Source organism: Desmodus rotundus, chromosome 13 (genome assembly GCF_022682495.2).
Source record: "Desmodus rotundus isolate HL8 chromosome 13, HLdesRot8A.1, whole genome shotgun sequence".
Lineage (NCBI taxonomy): Eukaryota > Metazoa > Chordata > Mammalia > Chiroptera > Phyllostomidae > Desmodus > Desmodus rotundus.
Window position 1 is genome coordinate 8882527 of NC_071399.1, and position 15872 is coordinate 8898398.

General features: G+C 47.3%; 1 protein-coding gene across 2 annotated transcripts in view; it reads left to right on the forward strand.

Moving 5' to 3' along the window:
- The first annotated feature begins 214 nt into the window (after positions 1-214).
- SNX25 (sorting nexin 25) overlaps positions 215-15872 on the forward strand; it is an 81180-nt gene continuing 65522 nt past the window's right edge. The window contains exon 1 of one of the 2 annotated variants that reach the window (XM_045197088.2): positions 215-910. In XM_045197088.2, coding sequence (XP_045053023.2) covers positions 527-910 — 384 coding nt within the window. In that variant the 5' untranslated portion in view covers positions 215-526. The remainder of the gene's footprint in view (positions 911-15872) is intronic. The other variant, XM_024562685.3, reaches the window with a different exon arrangement.

The window sequence follows — 15872 nt, forward strand, 5'->3', positions numbered from 1 at the left end:
CCATCCCCAGACAGCGTCCTAGTAGGACCCGGAGGCCCACGACAGAGCGGCTTCCGCAGCCTTTGGTCGCGCCCCCTCCCCGGCTGGGCAGCTGCGGGTCAGACCCCTCCCCCCGGCTGCGGGGGGCGGGCCCCTCCGAGCCGTCACTCAGCCGGCCGCACGGCTCTCCACCGCCCCCTAACTCGCACTTCAGGGCCGCCCCGCCCCCGCCCCGCCTCCGGCTTCGCCTGCTGAAGTCACAACACTGCCCGGCTACCTGGACGCGCCCGGCGGGCAGCTGCGGGCCCCGCACCGGGTGGCGGCGCTGAGGGGTCGCCGAGAGGAGCTCGGCGGCGTCTGTCGGAGCCGTTCCCTCGGTGGGCCGCCGGCGAGGGCATGATCGCGGACTCCCTTTGCCTCCCGAGCGGCGGTGGCGGCGGCGGCAGCGGCGAGGGCAGGAGGCGCCGCGCAGAGGCCACGGTTCAGGGCTGCGCCGGGGGACAGCGGGCCAGGAGATGTGCCTGTCCTTAGCGGCCCAGGAAGCAGCATGCACCCCGATGCCACCGACAGCAGCGGCGCCGGCCTCAGCCCAGCGCCGGCCGTGGGCGCTCCGGGCGAGCTGCGGCCAGAGCCCCGGGAGGACGCGGCGGCTCCGAGGGGCCCTGGCGGCTGGAGCTGGCGGGTGCCAGTGGCCGTGGCCGCCCTCGCCGCCGTGTCTCTCTCCTGCCTGGGGCACGGCTGCTGGCAGGGGGCAGGAGGCACGGGGCAGTGCGCCGCCCTGCTCAGCCTTGTCCTGTACCTGGGCTGCGCCTCGGCCGCCTTCCTGTTCGGGACCCTGTTCTCCCTCGTCTGCGGGAGCCGGCGAGCCCCTCCGCCCGACTTCGCCGCCTTCTGGAGACGGCTGGCCGCGGCCGCCTGCTGCCGGCCAGGGGTAAGTATCGGCCTCCCCCTGCCTCGCGCGCCCCGGCCTCGGCCTGGCCCTGCCCGCTGCTGATTCCCGCCGCCCGCTCTCGAGACCCGGTGATCGAGGCGGGGCCGGCCGAGAGGCAAGGTGTTAGGCGGTGGAGTCGCTCCACAGCCATCCTCAGCCACCACCGTGCTGGTCGAGCCACCATCCTAGTTCCCCGGTGCTGCTTTGCGACGGGCGAGTGCCGGGCAGCCGTGCGCCGCGTTCCTTGGGCGCAGGCGCTGCACCCGGGGTCGGTCGTTATAGTGGATGAGCTAACCGTCCTCCGGGGAGGGTAACTTCAGGACATTTTACGGAGGAGGGAACTTGGCTCAGAGAGATCAACTTGGCCCAGGCCACTCACCCAGACCCTGACACCCGGGCTCGCGTGCGCCTGATACCACGACATCCTGCCCCACCATGTTGAGAAGTAAGGCAGTCCCGGCTAGTGTCTGCGATTCACCGAGGCGCTGTGTGTGTGTTGGGGGGGGGCCTGGGTGCCAGAAATCACTGTAGTGTGCCACAAAAGGAAAGCTGTCGTCTGTGAGGTAGGGGACAGTAGGGCGGTGCTTAGAGAATGTAAGAAGCAGTATTGGAGGAAAGAAGCAGTATTTTCAATGAGCTCTTTTCTTCCCTAGTGCCAAACCGCTACTTTCTCTGGCTCCCAGCTTCCGGCTCATACCCTTCAACGAAATTGACTGTATCTTAGCTTGACATTCACCCCTCGACTGTCATTAAACTGAAGTTGCCCAGGCACTTTGTGGCAGTGGCCCAACTTCCTAAGAATATTTGTTAGAGGGATCATGACCCCCGGGGTGTCGTATTTGTTTGTGATCAGACCCGCTTGCTTCTTTGTAAAAGATCATCACTGCTCTTCACCAAACTTACCCTTTCCCGACCAGCATGCAGCGCGGAGGTAACGGCTGAAGAGTGTGGTAGGTCAGGCAGTCAGGCGTGCGCACTCCTAGGTCGATCCACAGTTCAGGGTATTCAGAAAGAGGAACTTCTGTTTCCATAAGTAGTCTCAAAAGTTAGTAATATTGATTCTCTTAAAAACTTTCACTTATCTGTCCATTTTCTCAGGCCTAATGTAGCAAGAGTTGGTGAGCATGTATATTTTTCCTCTTGCTTTTCTCTACAATGTTTTAAAAAAAAAAGACCCCAAGATTTTACTAGTTGGTTTGTTGATCACTGATCAATTATAAATGACCTTGCAATTCTTCAGAGTGTGTAAGAAGTTGTAATTCAGTGTGTATTTATTGAGTATTTTGTACAAGCCAGAGATTAGTTTGGAAGCTGGGGTTGAATCAGCAAGACACGTGAATGCACATCTCTGTAGAGATTATATTCTTATGGAGGACCAGATAGTGAACAAATGAGGTACTTTTGGGTAGTGACAAAGGCTATGGAACAACAAGTGGTTAAGATAAGTGGTGAAGACTGGCCTCTGCGGCGAGTGGCACTCATTGGGCAGCTTGGTTGCTCTGTATGGGAGAGAAACAGTTTTTTGATATCTGAGCGGCTGATTAATTGTTGGTCTGACACCCATTTTTTAAAGAAAAGAGCGCCTAGTAAATGGGGACAGGAAGTATGGAAGGAGAGGTCAGGGTCAAAGCCGTAGTATGGCAGTCCACCTCTGAGAGTCTGGAGCCTCCTGTTGTGGTTTACCACCCTGGCACCTGGAAAACACATTCTCCCAAACCTCCCAGCTCACTTGCACTTCTGGGTAGACAAGTCTTGGATAATCCAGAAAGCTGGTTTTGTAGAGAAAATAGTACTTTAAAGGTGACAGTCAACTAACTGTATATAATATCTCATGTATATTACCGGAAGATTTCAGGTACTAGAAGAGATGAAGTATAATCTAAGGAAAGCAAATTGTTGGTCAGTCTTTTAGAACTTGGATTCTTATAATAGCCTTAAATAAGAAAATAAGTACATTAGGAAATTTGCGAAGTTATATGTTACTTAAAATTGAAACATATCAATCACCTACGCTTCTTTTTAAAAATAGTACTGATGCCTTTAGTTGTGCTGTTTTTCTAAGAATACGTGTTGAAGCGTTTTAAAAAAAATGCTCTTTTTATGAATGGAAGCAGAAGCACGTGGTGGAGTATAAAATATCTGCAGTTCTGTGGGGGTAGAAGCTGGACCACTTAGGTCATCTAACATATGTGGAGGGGGAGGCTGCTTAGCACTAAACCAAATGGCACCTCTTAAGATACAGTGACTACTTTACTACAAGAGATTTTGGCTCAGTATGAAAAAAGAATCCTTATTTTATTCTTTTTAAAAAAATTGATTTGAGGGGGAGAGAGAGAAACATTTGCTTGTTCCACTTACTTATGTATTCATTGGTTGATTCTTGTATGTGCCCTGACCTGGGATTGAAACCTTAACCTTGGCTTATCAACTGAGTTGGTTATGATGCTCTAACCAACTGAGCTATAGAAGGCCCTCATTCATTCTTATACATTTGGGTTATTCTAGTATCAACTAAACAAGACAGAGACTGGGAGTAACCCTTCAGTCTGTCAGTCACTCCTTCCCTTCTTCCTTCCTTGTTTCTTTCTTCTTGACTTCCTTCTGTGGAGGAAAAAATGCATACATTGTTAAAAGTTGGAAGCTAGAGAAGCCTCAACTAAAAGGGAAAAGGCATTTTCATGTCTAGGAGAGTTCCAATGCTTCTGCATGCTTCCCAGTGTAGTTAATGCCTATAAACACGCAGTTAGGCCCCATGATTGGTACCTTTTGTTATCCCTTGCGGGTACCATATTATTTCTGTGTGAAATAATATTATTATTTCTGTGTGAAATATTATTTCACACAGAAATAATATGGTATTTTCAGCTACTAAGGAACCTTGTTTAAGGTCAGAAAGGTTGATACTAAAGTCTTGGCAGTTGATAACTGGGCCTCGTTTTAGAAAAGCTTGTGTTGCTCTCAGGCCCGCAGAGGGAAGTGGTGACCCTCTGGGGCTGGCCTTCTCCTGGTGTTAAAACTGTTAGCCCGCTTTTGCTGAGTAGACTGTAGACTGTGGTAGTCTGAGGTTGTAGTTTGGTCTTGTGCCAGGCCAGTTACGGTAAACTCACCTGGACCAAGAGCCTCAGATTCGTTAGCCACAGCTACTTGACTCTAGGCAACAGCAAGAGAAATATGGCAAAAGTGAATAAATAATTTAGAAAACTCAATTCTCATTACTGGGCCAGCATTACAAAGTGCATCTTCATACAATGGGAAAAAGACATGTGCTAACGGCGTATGGGAAACTGAAGTCTACTGCCATGTAAAGAAAACATGTAAAGTCTCGCCATGTAATGAGAGACTTCAAAGTTTAGGCAGGGAAGTTCAAGAAGTCCATCAAATCTCATTAATAAGTATGTGCTTATTATCTGCTATGTATTTGCTATTCTGATCTTGCCAGATTTTTTTTTTTTTTGCCCAGTTAATTGCTGAGTGCCATGCTAGGGACATAGTAGGCTATTAGTAGATGGATTTTGCCTGAATGAGGGGATTATTGCTTGAGATGAGAACAAATTTAAGTATCTCACTGGCATTTTTGATTTTGAGATTTCAACTGCAGTTTCCTAGAGAACGGTCAGAGCCCTGCCACAGGTGTCACGACGAGCTCGCACAATCGCTTTCTGGAAGTGCATGGCGATATTCTAGTGTTGGGGGTGGGAGGATTCAAAGATGAACAAGATACTCCCTGTGCCAGCCTCTGGGGCGAGGAGACCAGGCTGATGGAGCTGACTGGATGGCAGGGCGGATGTTTATAGAGACAGTGGAAACATTCACACAGCAATCCGTGGCTGCAGTTGGCTTGGGTAGGACTTCTAGAATTCCTAAATGAGTCCTTTTACTAATACAGAAGTTCTTTGAGTAAAACAAAGTTAATTTAGTTACTTGAGGGGAAAAGAGGAAAAGAAATGGGAATTAGGGAGACTACACACAGCCTCTTTGTAACTTTCCTCTATTATGCTAATGTAATAAACTGATCCTCAATCATTCGATAATGGTATAATACACTAACTGTCTTCAGAGTGTTTGTTTGCATTTTAACTAGGGGACTTAAGTCAGGGTGGCTAGCGAGAAAAATATTTTTGGGGGAAGATGGTTTTTTGAGAATCTCTTAAATGATAGGATCCTATCTAACTCTGACTGTGGTGTAAGGGCTGTTTTATTGCATTTTAAATTTATACTGTTTATAATATTTAAATGTAATTTTAATGTAGGTTATATAATGATATGATTTTTTTTTTTTAAAAAAGTAGAAGCATATAAAAGGGTATCTAGTGGAAAAAAATCTCTCTTCCATATAGCCCCTATTAATAGGTGCTGTTTATTCTTTGAAATAAATATATAATGTGTTATACTTATATAAGCAAAAGCAAATGTTTATTCAAGAAAGTTTTTGATCCCTATAATCTCTTGATATATTAACAGTGCTTACACACAAAGGAGGAATTATTTATTTTCTCTATCTTGATTATGAAGGAACTATTTCTTAAGGTTGTAAACATAAGATGAAGTTATATATGAGTACCATATATAAGATATATACCATATATCTTTGAAGTCAGAAAATACAACACATGATTAAGTTGAGAACATAAAAAAATTAATCAAAACCAACATGTATCCTAAGAAAGGAAGAAAGTGTGTATTTGAATTTAGCAGAGCTGTCTGAAGGGAGCAGTATGTACTCTCATAATTTGTACAAAAATAAGACAAATTAAACCGAGTGAACCGGTATAGACATGCAATGTGTGTAGCATTTGGGATTTGAGTTGCCAGCGAGTGTGTGAGGTGACTCAGAGCAGCTGGGATTGGAAAGGTGGTTTGGGCCCCATCCCGGAAATGCATTGAGAAAGCAGAATTGGAGTTTCGTCAGTCTGTAGGTGTGGCCGCTCATTCATTATCTTTAGTCCTCAGTACAGACAGGTTCAAGGATCTTTTCAAGAGTGTCCTAACATTGTCTTCAAACAATAAAATCAGCCCCAAACGGAAGGGTCCTCCTGTTTATTCACAAATGGGAAGATGGGAAGTCTCCAAACTGGAACATTCTTGTTGGGGCCTTTATTTCGTACACTCTTGTATCTCAGGCCGCTTTTGTTTTGGGCGCATGCTGTGATGCCACCTAGTAATTGAATGCTGCCTTCTTCCTTCCCAACCTTATCATTTGGGGGATAGGAAGTGCCCTAGATTCCTTAAAATGTGTGAGTCCTTGTCATTATATTGTACTAAAGGTGACTCAGCAAGTTCCGTGCTGAGGGTTCAGGCTTTAGAAAATGAATACTTTCTGTGGAAGGCTGATTAAAACGATGGCATATAAACTTTTTTTTTTTTTGGTTTAATTGCAGCTTTGCTTTTGAAAGAAAAATATTGCAAACCAGGGAATTTATGTTTCAACCCTTCACTATTCGGGCACTTTCCAAACTAGGGTTGGTCGGTTGGGTGATGATGAGGGGTAGTCAGCTCCCCCCGAGGGATCACTTCATGCATACCCTGGGGGCCAGGGCCTGGGCCCAGTCACTGCTTGGCACATCTTGCTTTAGCCCTGGGGTGTGTGCTAATGTGGAGCTTTCCAGAAAGCCTAGTGGGGTTGGTTATATTTTGCTGGGCTTGTCAGCTCAGGTGCTACTTTTTCTTTTTCTTTTTCTTTTTAAAGTTTTTATTTATTTCTTTTGGGGAAAGGAGGGAGAAAGAAAGGGAGGGAAACATCGACGTGTGAGAGAAACATTGACGGTTGCCTCTTGCTTGCCTCCAACCGAAGACTTGGCCCACAACCCAGGCATGTGCCCTGACATGGAATCCAACCGGTGACCTTTCGGTTTGCCGAACGACGCCCAACCCACTGAGCCACGCCGGTCAGGGTCCAGGTGCTGCTTTGGGGGAATGTAGTTAGGAGTGTGAGGTGGGTCCCCTCTGTCCCTGGGGCTGGCCAGTGCTTGTCAGTCCCTCTGGGCACTGGTCAGTCCTGGTGCATTTGTCAGCCTCCCCGGGTTTCCACGTGCGAATTGCCACAAGCTGGGTGTCAGGAGCAGAGAACAACACAGCGGCTCCAGGCAAAGGCCACTGAGGCCACGAGAAGATGCAGCGAATCGCGCATCCACACGAATGTGCTCAGGTCACTAGCATCTGTCTCATTAGCTTTCAGTTTCACTGTAGAATACACATCTCGGAGAAGGAGACACATCTCTACGGACACTCCCTCGTGAACTCAAACCTGAATTTCCGTAGTTCTCTCCCACCTGCACGAGTGAGTTGATATTAATAGCACTAACCAAAATTTGTGGGTGTTTGCTCATCCACTCACGCAGGACCTCATTTGTCAGTGCCCCTAACTCCACCCACCCTGCCTCCATTCCTAGGAGTCCACAGGCAGTGTCTCCTGTATTTGTGGCCAAGCTCACTCATCTTCTTCCATTTCTGTGCCTGCTGAAACCATTGCCACCACGTGGAAAAGTCCACTTCTTGTTGGGCTCCTGTTGTCTCAGCGCTCTGAAGCTGGACAGCCAGGAGTGCTTAGTCCTTCTGCTTTTTTCTGAGCAAAAGCCACAGCATGCACTCTATGGAAGCTGGGAGTGCTGCCCTGTTTCTCTAATTTGGGCAAGGTTTTTTTTTTTTTTTTTTTTTTTTTAAACCTTGTTAAAGAAGCTGCTGGGCTTCTACCTTTGTTTGCCTCTCTGGGTACCCTTCCTTTTTGTTTGTGGTTCCTCTCCACCTGCCCTGGAGCAGTTCCTGAGGTCAAGCTAGGGCCTTCTCTCCCTGCTCCAAAGCTTCCCAGAGGTCTCTAACCTTGAGCTCGAATACACAAGGCACCTCCCAAAAGGTCTTTTCTTCCTATGCAAGTCAGCTCTGGCAGACACACACCTGAGGGCAGCAAGCAGGTGCTGCCAACTTGTTAGACACAAAATTAACATCTTAAAAGATCCAGAAATGTCAGCATGTTTTCTCCCCGCCAGGCTGTTGATTTCATATGTTTTCTTTTTTTTCCTATTTCACTAAACCTTTCTGGGGTTTTGACCCCTAGATAAGCTCAGGAAGTTGCTTTGTTTTCTAGATTTGAATTTGGTTCATTCCTGAAATCTCATTTTTAAAAAATTATGTTACTCTTAGGCAGCCTCACCCTTGAGCCCCTACAATAACTATCTCTACACTGAAGATTGGAGATTTATTCCTCAGGCTCAGATCTCTTTTGGGGCCTCATACTCATTTATTCAACTGCTTAACTTGACATTTTCGCTTGGCACTCACAGTGGTGCCTGGAACTCAAGTCCACGTGTCCCCACCCTCTTCCCTTGTTCCTCATGTAGTGATAAGCACCCGTGAGAGTCTAGGCCCATGGCCAGAAGCCTATGAGTCCTCCTTGACACCTCCTTCTTCTCCTCGCCCCCCGTATGCAGTCCATCAACAAGTCTGTCTTTTCACCTCTTGCATATCTTGCTTTCATTCACTTCTTTCAATTTCTTGTGCTGGGTCCCAACTACCATCATGCCCCACTTAGGTGCCTGCAGTAGCCTCTGCCTCCTTACTGGCTCCTCCTCCACTCCATTCTTTCAAAACTGCAAGCCCAGTGAAATTCCTCTTCAGCAACATGTTTCATTAAAACCCACCAGTAGCTTCCTGTTCTCCCCAGCTCTTCAGCCTCACCTCCTGCCCTAACTACCTCCACTTCTCCCACTTCATCCTCAGTCCTCAAAGTGCCAGGGTCCCTTGTCAGTGACTTCTTTGCCTGTTGCTGCCTCTGCCTGCAGAAGCCCGCTGCCCCGACCGCGATGTCTCTACCTGGGACTGTAGTCATCACTTTGCAGCGAAGCTGTCCCTGTTGCCCAGCTGCACACTTTCTCATGGCTCCACAGTCCGTTCCTTCGTCGTGCTGGCCGCAGTTGTACTTTTATACTCACTTGCACAATTCTCTCTTTCTCATTAACCTTTGACCTCCAAGAAGGCGGAAACTCCCCTCTGCATCTGGTTTAGTAGGTAAGCAATAAATGTTTCTTGAGTGAATAACTGGGAATTGATAGGGCATACACATTAAGAGAATGGTTTTAGAGTCAGCTAGTTACCTGAATTTGAATCCTGATTCTGCCCTAATAACTCTGTGACTATGGGCTACTTGCTTAAGATTTGTGTCCCTGACCAGTGGGACTCAGTTGGTTGGGTGTCGTCCTGCACAGCAAAAGGTCTTGGGTTCGATTCCCCATGAGGGCACCTGCCTAAGTTGTGGGTTTGGTCCCTGGTCGGGGCGCGTTGCTAGAGGCAACCGGTCAATGTTTCTCACAGTGATGTTTTTCTCCCTTACTTTCTCCCTTCCCCTGTCTCTAAAAATACATACATACATACATAAAAATTAAAGAGATTTCTAGGCCTCAGTCTCCTCACCTGAAAAATGGAGATAGTAAATACCTTCGGGGGTTGTTTGGAACAATGTCATAGGATTTAAAAATACAAATATTTAGTCTTTATAAAAGTGCTTTGAATATAGAAAATTTTAAATGGTAGATGTTACACTTATACTTTATTTAAAAAACTTTTTATCATAAAATTTAAAGATGCAGACCCAGAAAATCACACAACATAACCGTCTAGTTGGATGAGTGATTATAAAGAGAATACCCTTGTAACTTCCCCAAACCCAGTGCCAGCCCCTTCTGTTGTACCTAAGTAACTCCATCTTGACTTCATAGTGATCATTTCCTTGCATGTTGTTATAATTTTATCATTCAAATGTGCACCTGTGCACATTATACTTTATTTCCGCCCGTTAAAAAAACATATTTCCCCTCTGCCCTTTTCTTTTCCTTACAACTTATCTGGTGAAGAACCTGGAGCCTTTGTCCTGGAGCGTGTCCGAGAGTCTGGAGTCTGCTGATTGCATTTGAGTGATACCGTTCAGCACGATCCTCTCTCCTTTGTATGTCCTGCAAGTGGCAGCTGGGTCCAGAGGTTTGAGCAGATGTGCTTTTGATCCCTTGGCAGGACTGTAAAAGTGGCGGTGTGACCATTCATTGGGAAGCGCATACCGTCTGATTGTCTCTGTTATAGTAGTAGCTGTTGATGCTCAGTACCCTAAATCCATTATTTGTGGGGGATGACAAAATGGTGATGTTTTGATGGTCATTTATTTTTTATATGCTTTTTAAAAAGAGACACTTTCCCCTCGTCTATTTGGTTACATGGCAGTATAGTTCATATAAAAGCAGAATAAATGCTAGGTTCTTTCTCATTATTGGTCTCCAAGACGATGAGTTGGTTCCTCATTATTCTCTGAAAGTGACCAATTAGTTGGGTATTTAAAAAAAATATTATGAACTCATGGATTTGAACATTTTTGATGGGTTGCAATCAGCTGTGACGATTGTTTTTGAAGCTCATATGATTCCACCTCTGGCCAGTGAGAGCCCTTTCAAGTTGCCTACTGAGTCCTTTGACGTGGCCCTTTTGTCTTTGAGAGTTTTCTTGTACCCGGTTTAACAGGGCATTTCAGGTTTATTTTGAGCATTGCTAATTCTGCTCACACCTGGAAATAGCCGTTTCGGCAGAAAGAGCCCGGATTTCTTGTCATGGGAATGGGGTTTCAGGAGCGCATTATGCCTCAGCTCTGAGCTGCGCAGCCACACCCAGCCCCAGCTGCTACGTGAGCCGGCGGCGTTTTGTAGGGCGAGCGGCTGTTCCTCTTTGCTTGGAATTGTCTTGGTTTTAGCCCTGAAAGTCCCAGGCCCCAGGCGGGAAAAAAAGAACTTGTTCTAGACATTAGGGAGGCTCATTGCTATTGGTTTGGTCATTGTTTCTTGGCCTTCTCTATGGAGAAATATGGGGAAAAATATCTGTCATTTGCAGATAACAATCACCCATACTCTCTCTGTCTTCTTAAAGGCAAGTAACACTTACTTATTTGAATATTGCTTTGTAACCAGCTTCAGCATTAGCTGCTTACCATAGCCTGTTTTGGCATCGTTAATGGGTTCAGGGAAATGGCTTCTGTGGCCTCAGTTTGATTCATTGTACTCTAATTTGCATGTGAATACAGTGGATAAATAAGTGTATTACAGGAGTCATATTGTGACTATCATAAAGTAATTGTTATTCCTAAACTTGATGTTTACTGCACTTACTGTATGCAGGTGTATATATGTGTTGCCCAGTTTTATTTTTACATCTACCATGTGAGGTAGGGACTGCCAGTCTCATTTTGCAGGTGGGAAAACTGAGGTTTAGAGAGCCTAAAAATGTGTCCAGGCAAAGGGAGGAACTAAGAATGAGACCCAGATCTGTCTTACTCCAGAGCTTGTACACTTAGCTGTCACTGGGAAGGGACCGGGCCAGAGCAGGCTGCCTGGGGCCTCCTGTAGTGTGTGGGCTTTTGAGCTCCTGTGGGAAAGATTTTACAACATGAGTCCAGGTGATTTTGAGAGTCTGTTTGTTAAAGCTGGGGACAGTGAAACAAGGAAGGACTTAGGGGCGCTGCTTTGGCTCACTAGAAAGAAACATCAGGGGAAGAAGTGAGCCAAGGGGGCTGCTGCTGTCAGTCACTGGCAAGTCGGAGAAAAAGGGGCCTTGGGATCAGGCTCAGGGGTTTAGCCAGGGATGTGCTGCCAGTGCCCGTCACTCCCCTGGTAGCAGGTCTCTTTGGACCCCTTAGAATTTAGGAGGTGCATGCCTGGGTGGGAAGGAGATGGGGACGGGAAAGGCGGGGGCATGGCCCCAGGAGGGAGAGCACGCGCTGGGTCCTGCATCTTGACGGCTGTAAGGGCTGGATTAGAGGAGGTCTTAGGGAAGGGTCTCTGTGGAATGGTCAGCAGCTTCTCCAGGTGTGTCCTTTCAGGAGCTCCGCTAATCGGTCAGTGCCAGGGCATTAGTCATGCAGCTGGTCCTGGCCTTGCCCACTTGGCTTTGCAGGTTTTCTGGGCCTGTGGCTCATATACAACTGAGGCCTCGATGTTATCTCCAGGGAGGAAAGGCCAGGGGGTCTAAATTACATGATGAGCAATATGCTAGGGGAGAAGGGCTGCCCTGGGGGCGAGGACTGACACCAGGTTTGCCCACTGCTGGGCGCTGGGGCTGTTTGCCCTGGTGACCTTCTGTATCTGGCTGCTGATTGCTCAGCCGGGTTTGTTCAGCTGTCTCAGTTCCACCATTCCACCTGCCAAGGAATTCCCCTAGCTCCTTAGTCTCCTGCCTCGTAGCCACTCTATTACGCTTTTAATTACTAAAGATAAGTCTGGCCTGGCTCAGGTTTATGGAAGAAAAACAACAACTTGAGACTCTGTGGGATACTGTAGGCTCTGTGTAGGAATTTGTTATTTTAGAGGTCTCAGAACAAGCTAGGATGATGGTATAACTGCCCCTTCTGTGCGCACGACAGGCATTACTAATCAGGTAAGGTTGGTTTTTTTTGTTTTGTTTTGTTCTCCTGTGCTGAATCTGGATGAAGCCTTAGAATCCATTTCAATATAGCATTCCAGGTAGCCACTAAAAATTTTCTAGAGTTGGCAGGTAACCTGAAACCCATCTGCCATTCTGAGTGAGACCCTCATAGACTGGCGGTGACCCCTTTGGGCTCCTGTAGCACTTTTTTCGGTGACTGGACTACTCTGTCGTCACAGCAGTCAGTCATTTAGTCTTTTCACCTGTTCCGGTAAAAATGAGAGTTTCCTAAACTATAACCCCTAAGCACTTAATTCTGGGAGATGCTGTTAGGTGCACTGCGAAAACAAAGGAAAGATGAGAGACTGGTTTGAAAAACTGCGTTCTTTTAAAGCTTTACAAGGAGTGTTCTTATATTAACAGTCTGAGGAATCCCACAGTAACTGCTTTTAACCCAGTGTTTTCTAAACGGGACCGGTCCCTGTATCCCCTTCCTTTCTTTCCACAAGCGGGAGATTTATTATCTTAAAAAAACAACACATAATTCAGAGGTAGGGCAGGCCCAGGGGCTGGCAGGCTCCCTGTGGGGAGCATCAGGCCTCCTGCAACAGTTCTCTGTATTCTTCTTAGCTCTGCTCCCCCGTGAGTGGGATAAACCCGCAGGCTATGGGTCATAGGACTGCAGCAGTTTTGGGTACCACAGTGACACAAGATGACATCCAGAGGAACAAGGAAGACGTCCTTAGCAACGTCTGTGGCCGTGCTCCCTTCCCATCCGCTTACTGGCCAGGTTTGGGCAGGTACCCATTCCTACCCAGCTGTTGGTGAGGGCAGGATTTCTGTGACTGGCTTAGTGGTCTAGAAGTGGCTCACTTAGAGAGGAAGTAGTGGAGTCAAAACAATGAACATTTCACTTGGCATCACAGGTCTTCCTGGCTTCCCTTTTTAGCTTGTCTTTCACACCCTTACTCTTCACTTACACGGCTTGACTTGCAGTTCCCGAATTTATCTCACTGAGATGTCTGCGTGCACCCGTGGGCCCCGGGAAGACCTTTGCCCCGTTTCTACACATTCATTTCTGGCTGTTAAAGTTCCAAGTCAATGGCCCTTCCATCCAGTCCATTTCACCATGCTTTTCATTTCTGCCCAAAAAACTCTTACTGAGGTGAGGAGAGGAAACTCGAGGTGAAGTCCAGGCTTCTGGCTTGAGTGGTTGAATGGACACAGGTCCCTGTGATGCAGGTTTGTGACAGTGGAAGGTAGTGAAGTAAGTTTTGGCTCTGCCGATTTGGAGATACCTTATTGATATGTTTAGCTCTGCAATTTGAGGGAGAGACCGAGGCGAAACTAGTAGATTTGCTGGAGGTCAGTGTACACGTGGTATTAAAACATATGCTTGATTCGGCAGCCAAGGGTAAGCCTGGAATGGCTGAAAAGCAATGAGCTGAAGGGCAGGCAGAGAGGGCCTGCCAGGTGTGAGGGAAAAGAGCCAGAGCCAGTGGACAGGAGGGAAAAGCCCAGAGAGGCCAAGAGCAGCAGGGAATAGATGGCCAGTGTCGTCAATGGGAGCCGAGAGGTCCCGAAGCAGGGCCGAGGCGTGTCCACTGGCTCTGACAGCGTGCAGGTCCAGGAGAGCTGTGCCTGTGTTATGCAGGTGGTCAGGGAGGCCATGGGGACAGACGTGATGTTGTACTGGCTGAAGAGCTAGTGGGGGGTGAGGGAGCAGAGGCAGCGTGTGGACTGTGCTTGGGAAGCTTGTCTGAGAAGGAGGGAAGACACTCAGGCAGCACTTACAGCTCCGTGTGTTGTGTGTTCGGGGAACTTTTTGTTGTTGGGGGAGAGATTTAAGCACATTTCTGGGTTAAAGGTAAATCTTGTGAAGTGGAGAGGGAGAGCCTGGAAACCTCTGAAATGGGGTATGTGATCGAGAGCGTCGTCTCCAGGCAGGCCGGGCCTGAGCACAGGTGGACGGCTCAGGCTTGAGACTGATGGGAAGGAGGTAGAGTGGGAGCAGATAGAGAGGACTCCGTGGGAGGCAGGCCGGGGACTAAGATGTCTCCTGCTGGTCACCTCAACTTTCTCGGTAAGCGGGAGGCAGAGTTCGTCGCTAATGGTGAGGAGAATGACATGCGCAAACACTGATTTTAAGAGAGGTGTGAAAGGTTTGGGGGAAAGTTATTGGAGAGAATAACAGCAAAAACATTTATTGATCCCTTACTGGGTACCAGGCCCTGTTCTAAGTACTTGACATTCTCATTTAATCCTCAGTAACTTCATGAGATAGTTACTATTATCCTCATTTTACAGAACAGGAAACAGGTTTAAAGAGGTTAAGAGACTTGCCAAAGGTGACAGGTAATGAATGAGGCATCCAGACTTTTTCTGACCCAGGAGCCACTCCTTTTAATCTTTGCTCTCTTGCCCACAGAGGACAGGAAGTACAGCAAAGGTAAGTGGTGGATTGTTTTAGAGGACAGGACAATGTGGTGAGGATGCCCATTGGCATGGAGGTGATACTTTTGTAGGAGGAGCACTCTGCTCCAGCCCTGGGTGAAGAAGACAGGCTGGGGGCCTGGTATGACAAGGTCAGGGCGCAGGTATGCTGGATGAGAGTCGTTCAGGTGTCACTAAGCCAAGAAAGAGCTGAGGCCAGGAGGGAGCTAAGGGCGTAGAGAAAAGGGACGGTCAAAGGGATTGGAGGTCTCCTAACTGTCAGGCCAAAGCCTGTGGAGTGGCCATGAGACCCGGGAGTGGAGCTGAGGGTCACTGGAGGGTCACAGACCCCTTGTGGATGTGATCTGCCCCGATGGTCCATGTTGTTCACCTTCTTTCTCTGTTGACTGAAGGAATTGCCTCCAGAAGGTCCCTGGTAAATGTTGCCCGTGAAGGAAGATTGCCAGACAGTGCTTGTTCCTTTAGAGGAGTATGTTTTCGCCAAGCCAGATTTCCAAGAGTTATTTTATTCCGTGGTCGTACATAGTGTGGAGTGTAGACCATCCCATGACTACAGTTGTGTTTGATTTAAGCACAATATTTAAAACGGCCTCTTCATTAATTTAACTGATTTCTTTGCCTCTTAAAGTGGTTAATGATTTGGTAATGTCATTGTGGAATAGAAGTTCTATACAGACAGAATTCATGCTACCTCCTTTCTTTATGAGCGTACAAATGAAGCATTGTAATTATCATTTCAATGAACTAAGCAAATTTGACGTTAGGAACGAATCTGTTGTGGTTCTGCTCCCAATTTACGTAAAATGATTGTGACGGTCTTACATTAAAATAAATCTTCTGAATGATAAAACACTTCCCGGTTTTTTCAGGGCTCCTATTCTGTCACGACGACCATCAGACATGTTTCTGGTTGTGATCTAAAGGCGCACAAATAGTTCGGAAATTTTTGTGAAAAATACTGTGCTTATTCCAAAGACACATCTTAATCTTTCTGAATAAAGACTCTTGGGGCATAGGATCTAGAAATACATGTTTGAAAAAATTCCCTAAGTGATTCTTGAGAAGCGAGTAGTGTGCTTTCGAGCCGTGGATAGGGGCTTCCTGATGTCGACAAGGGTCA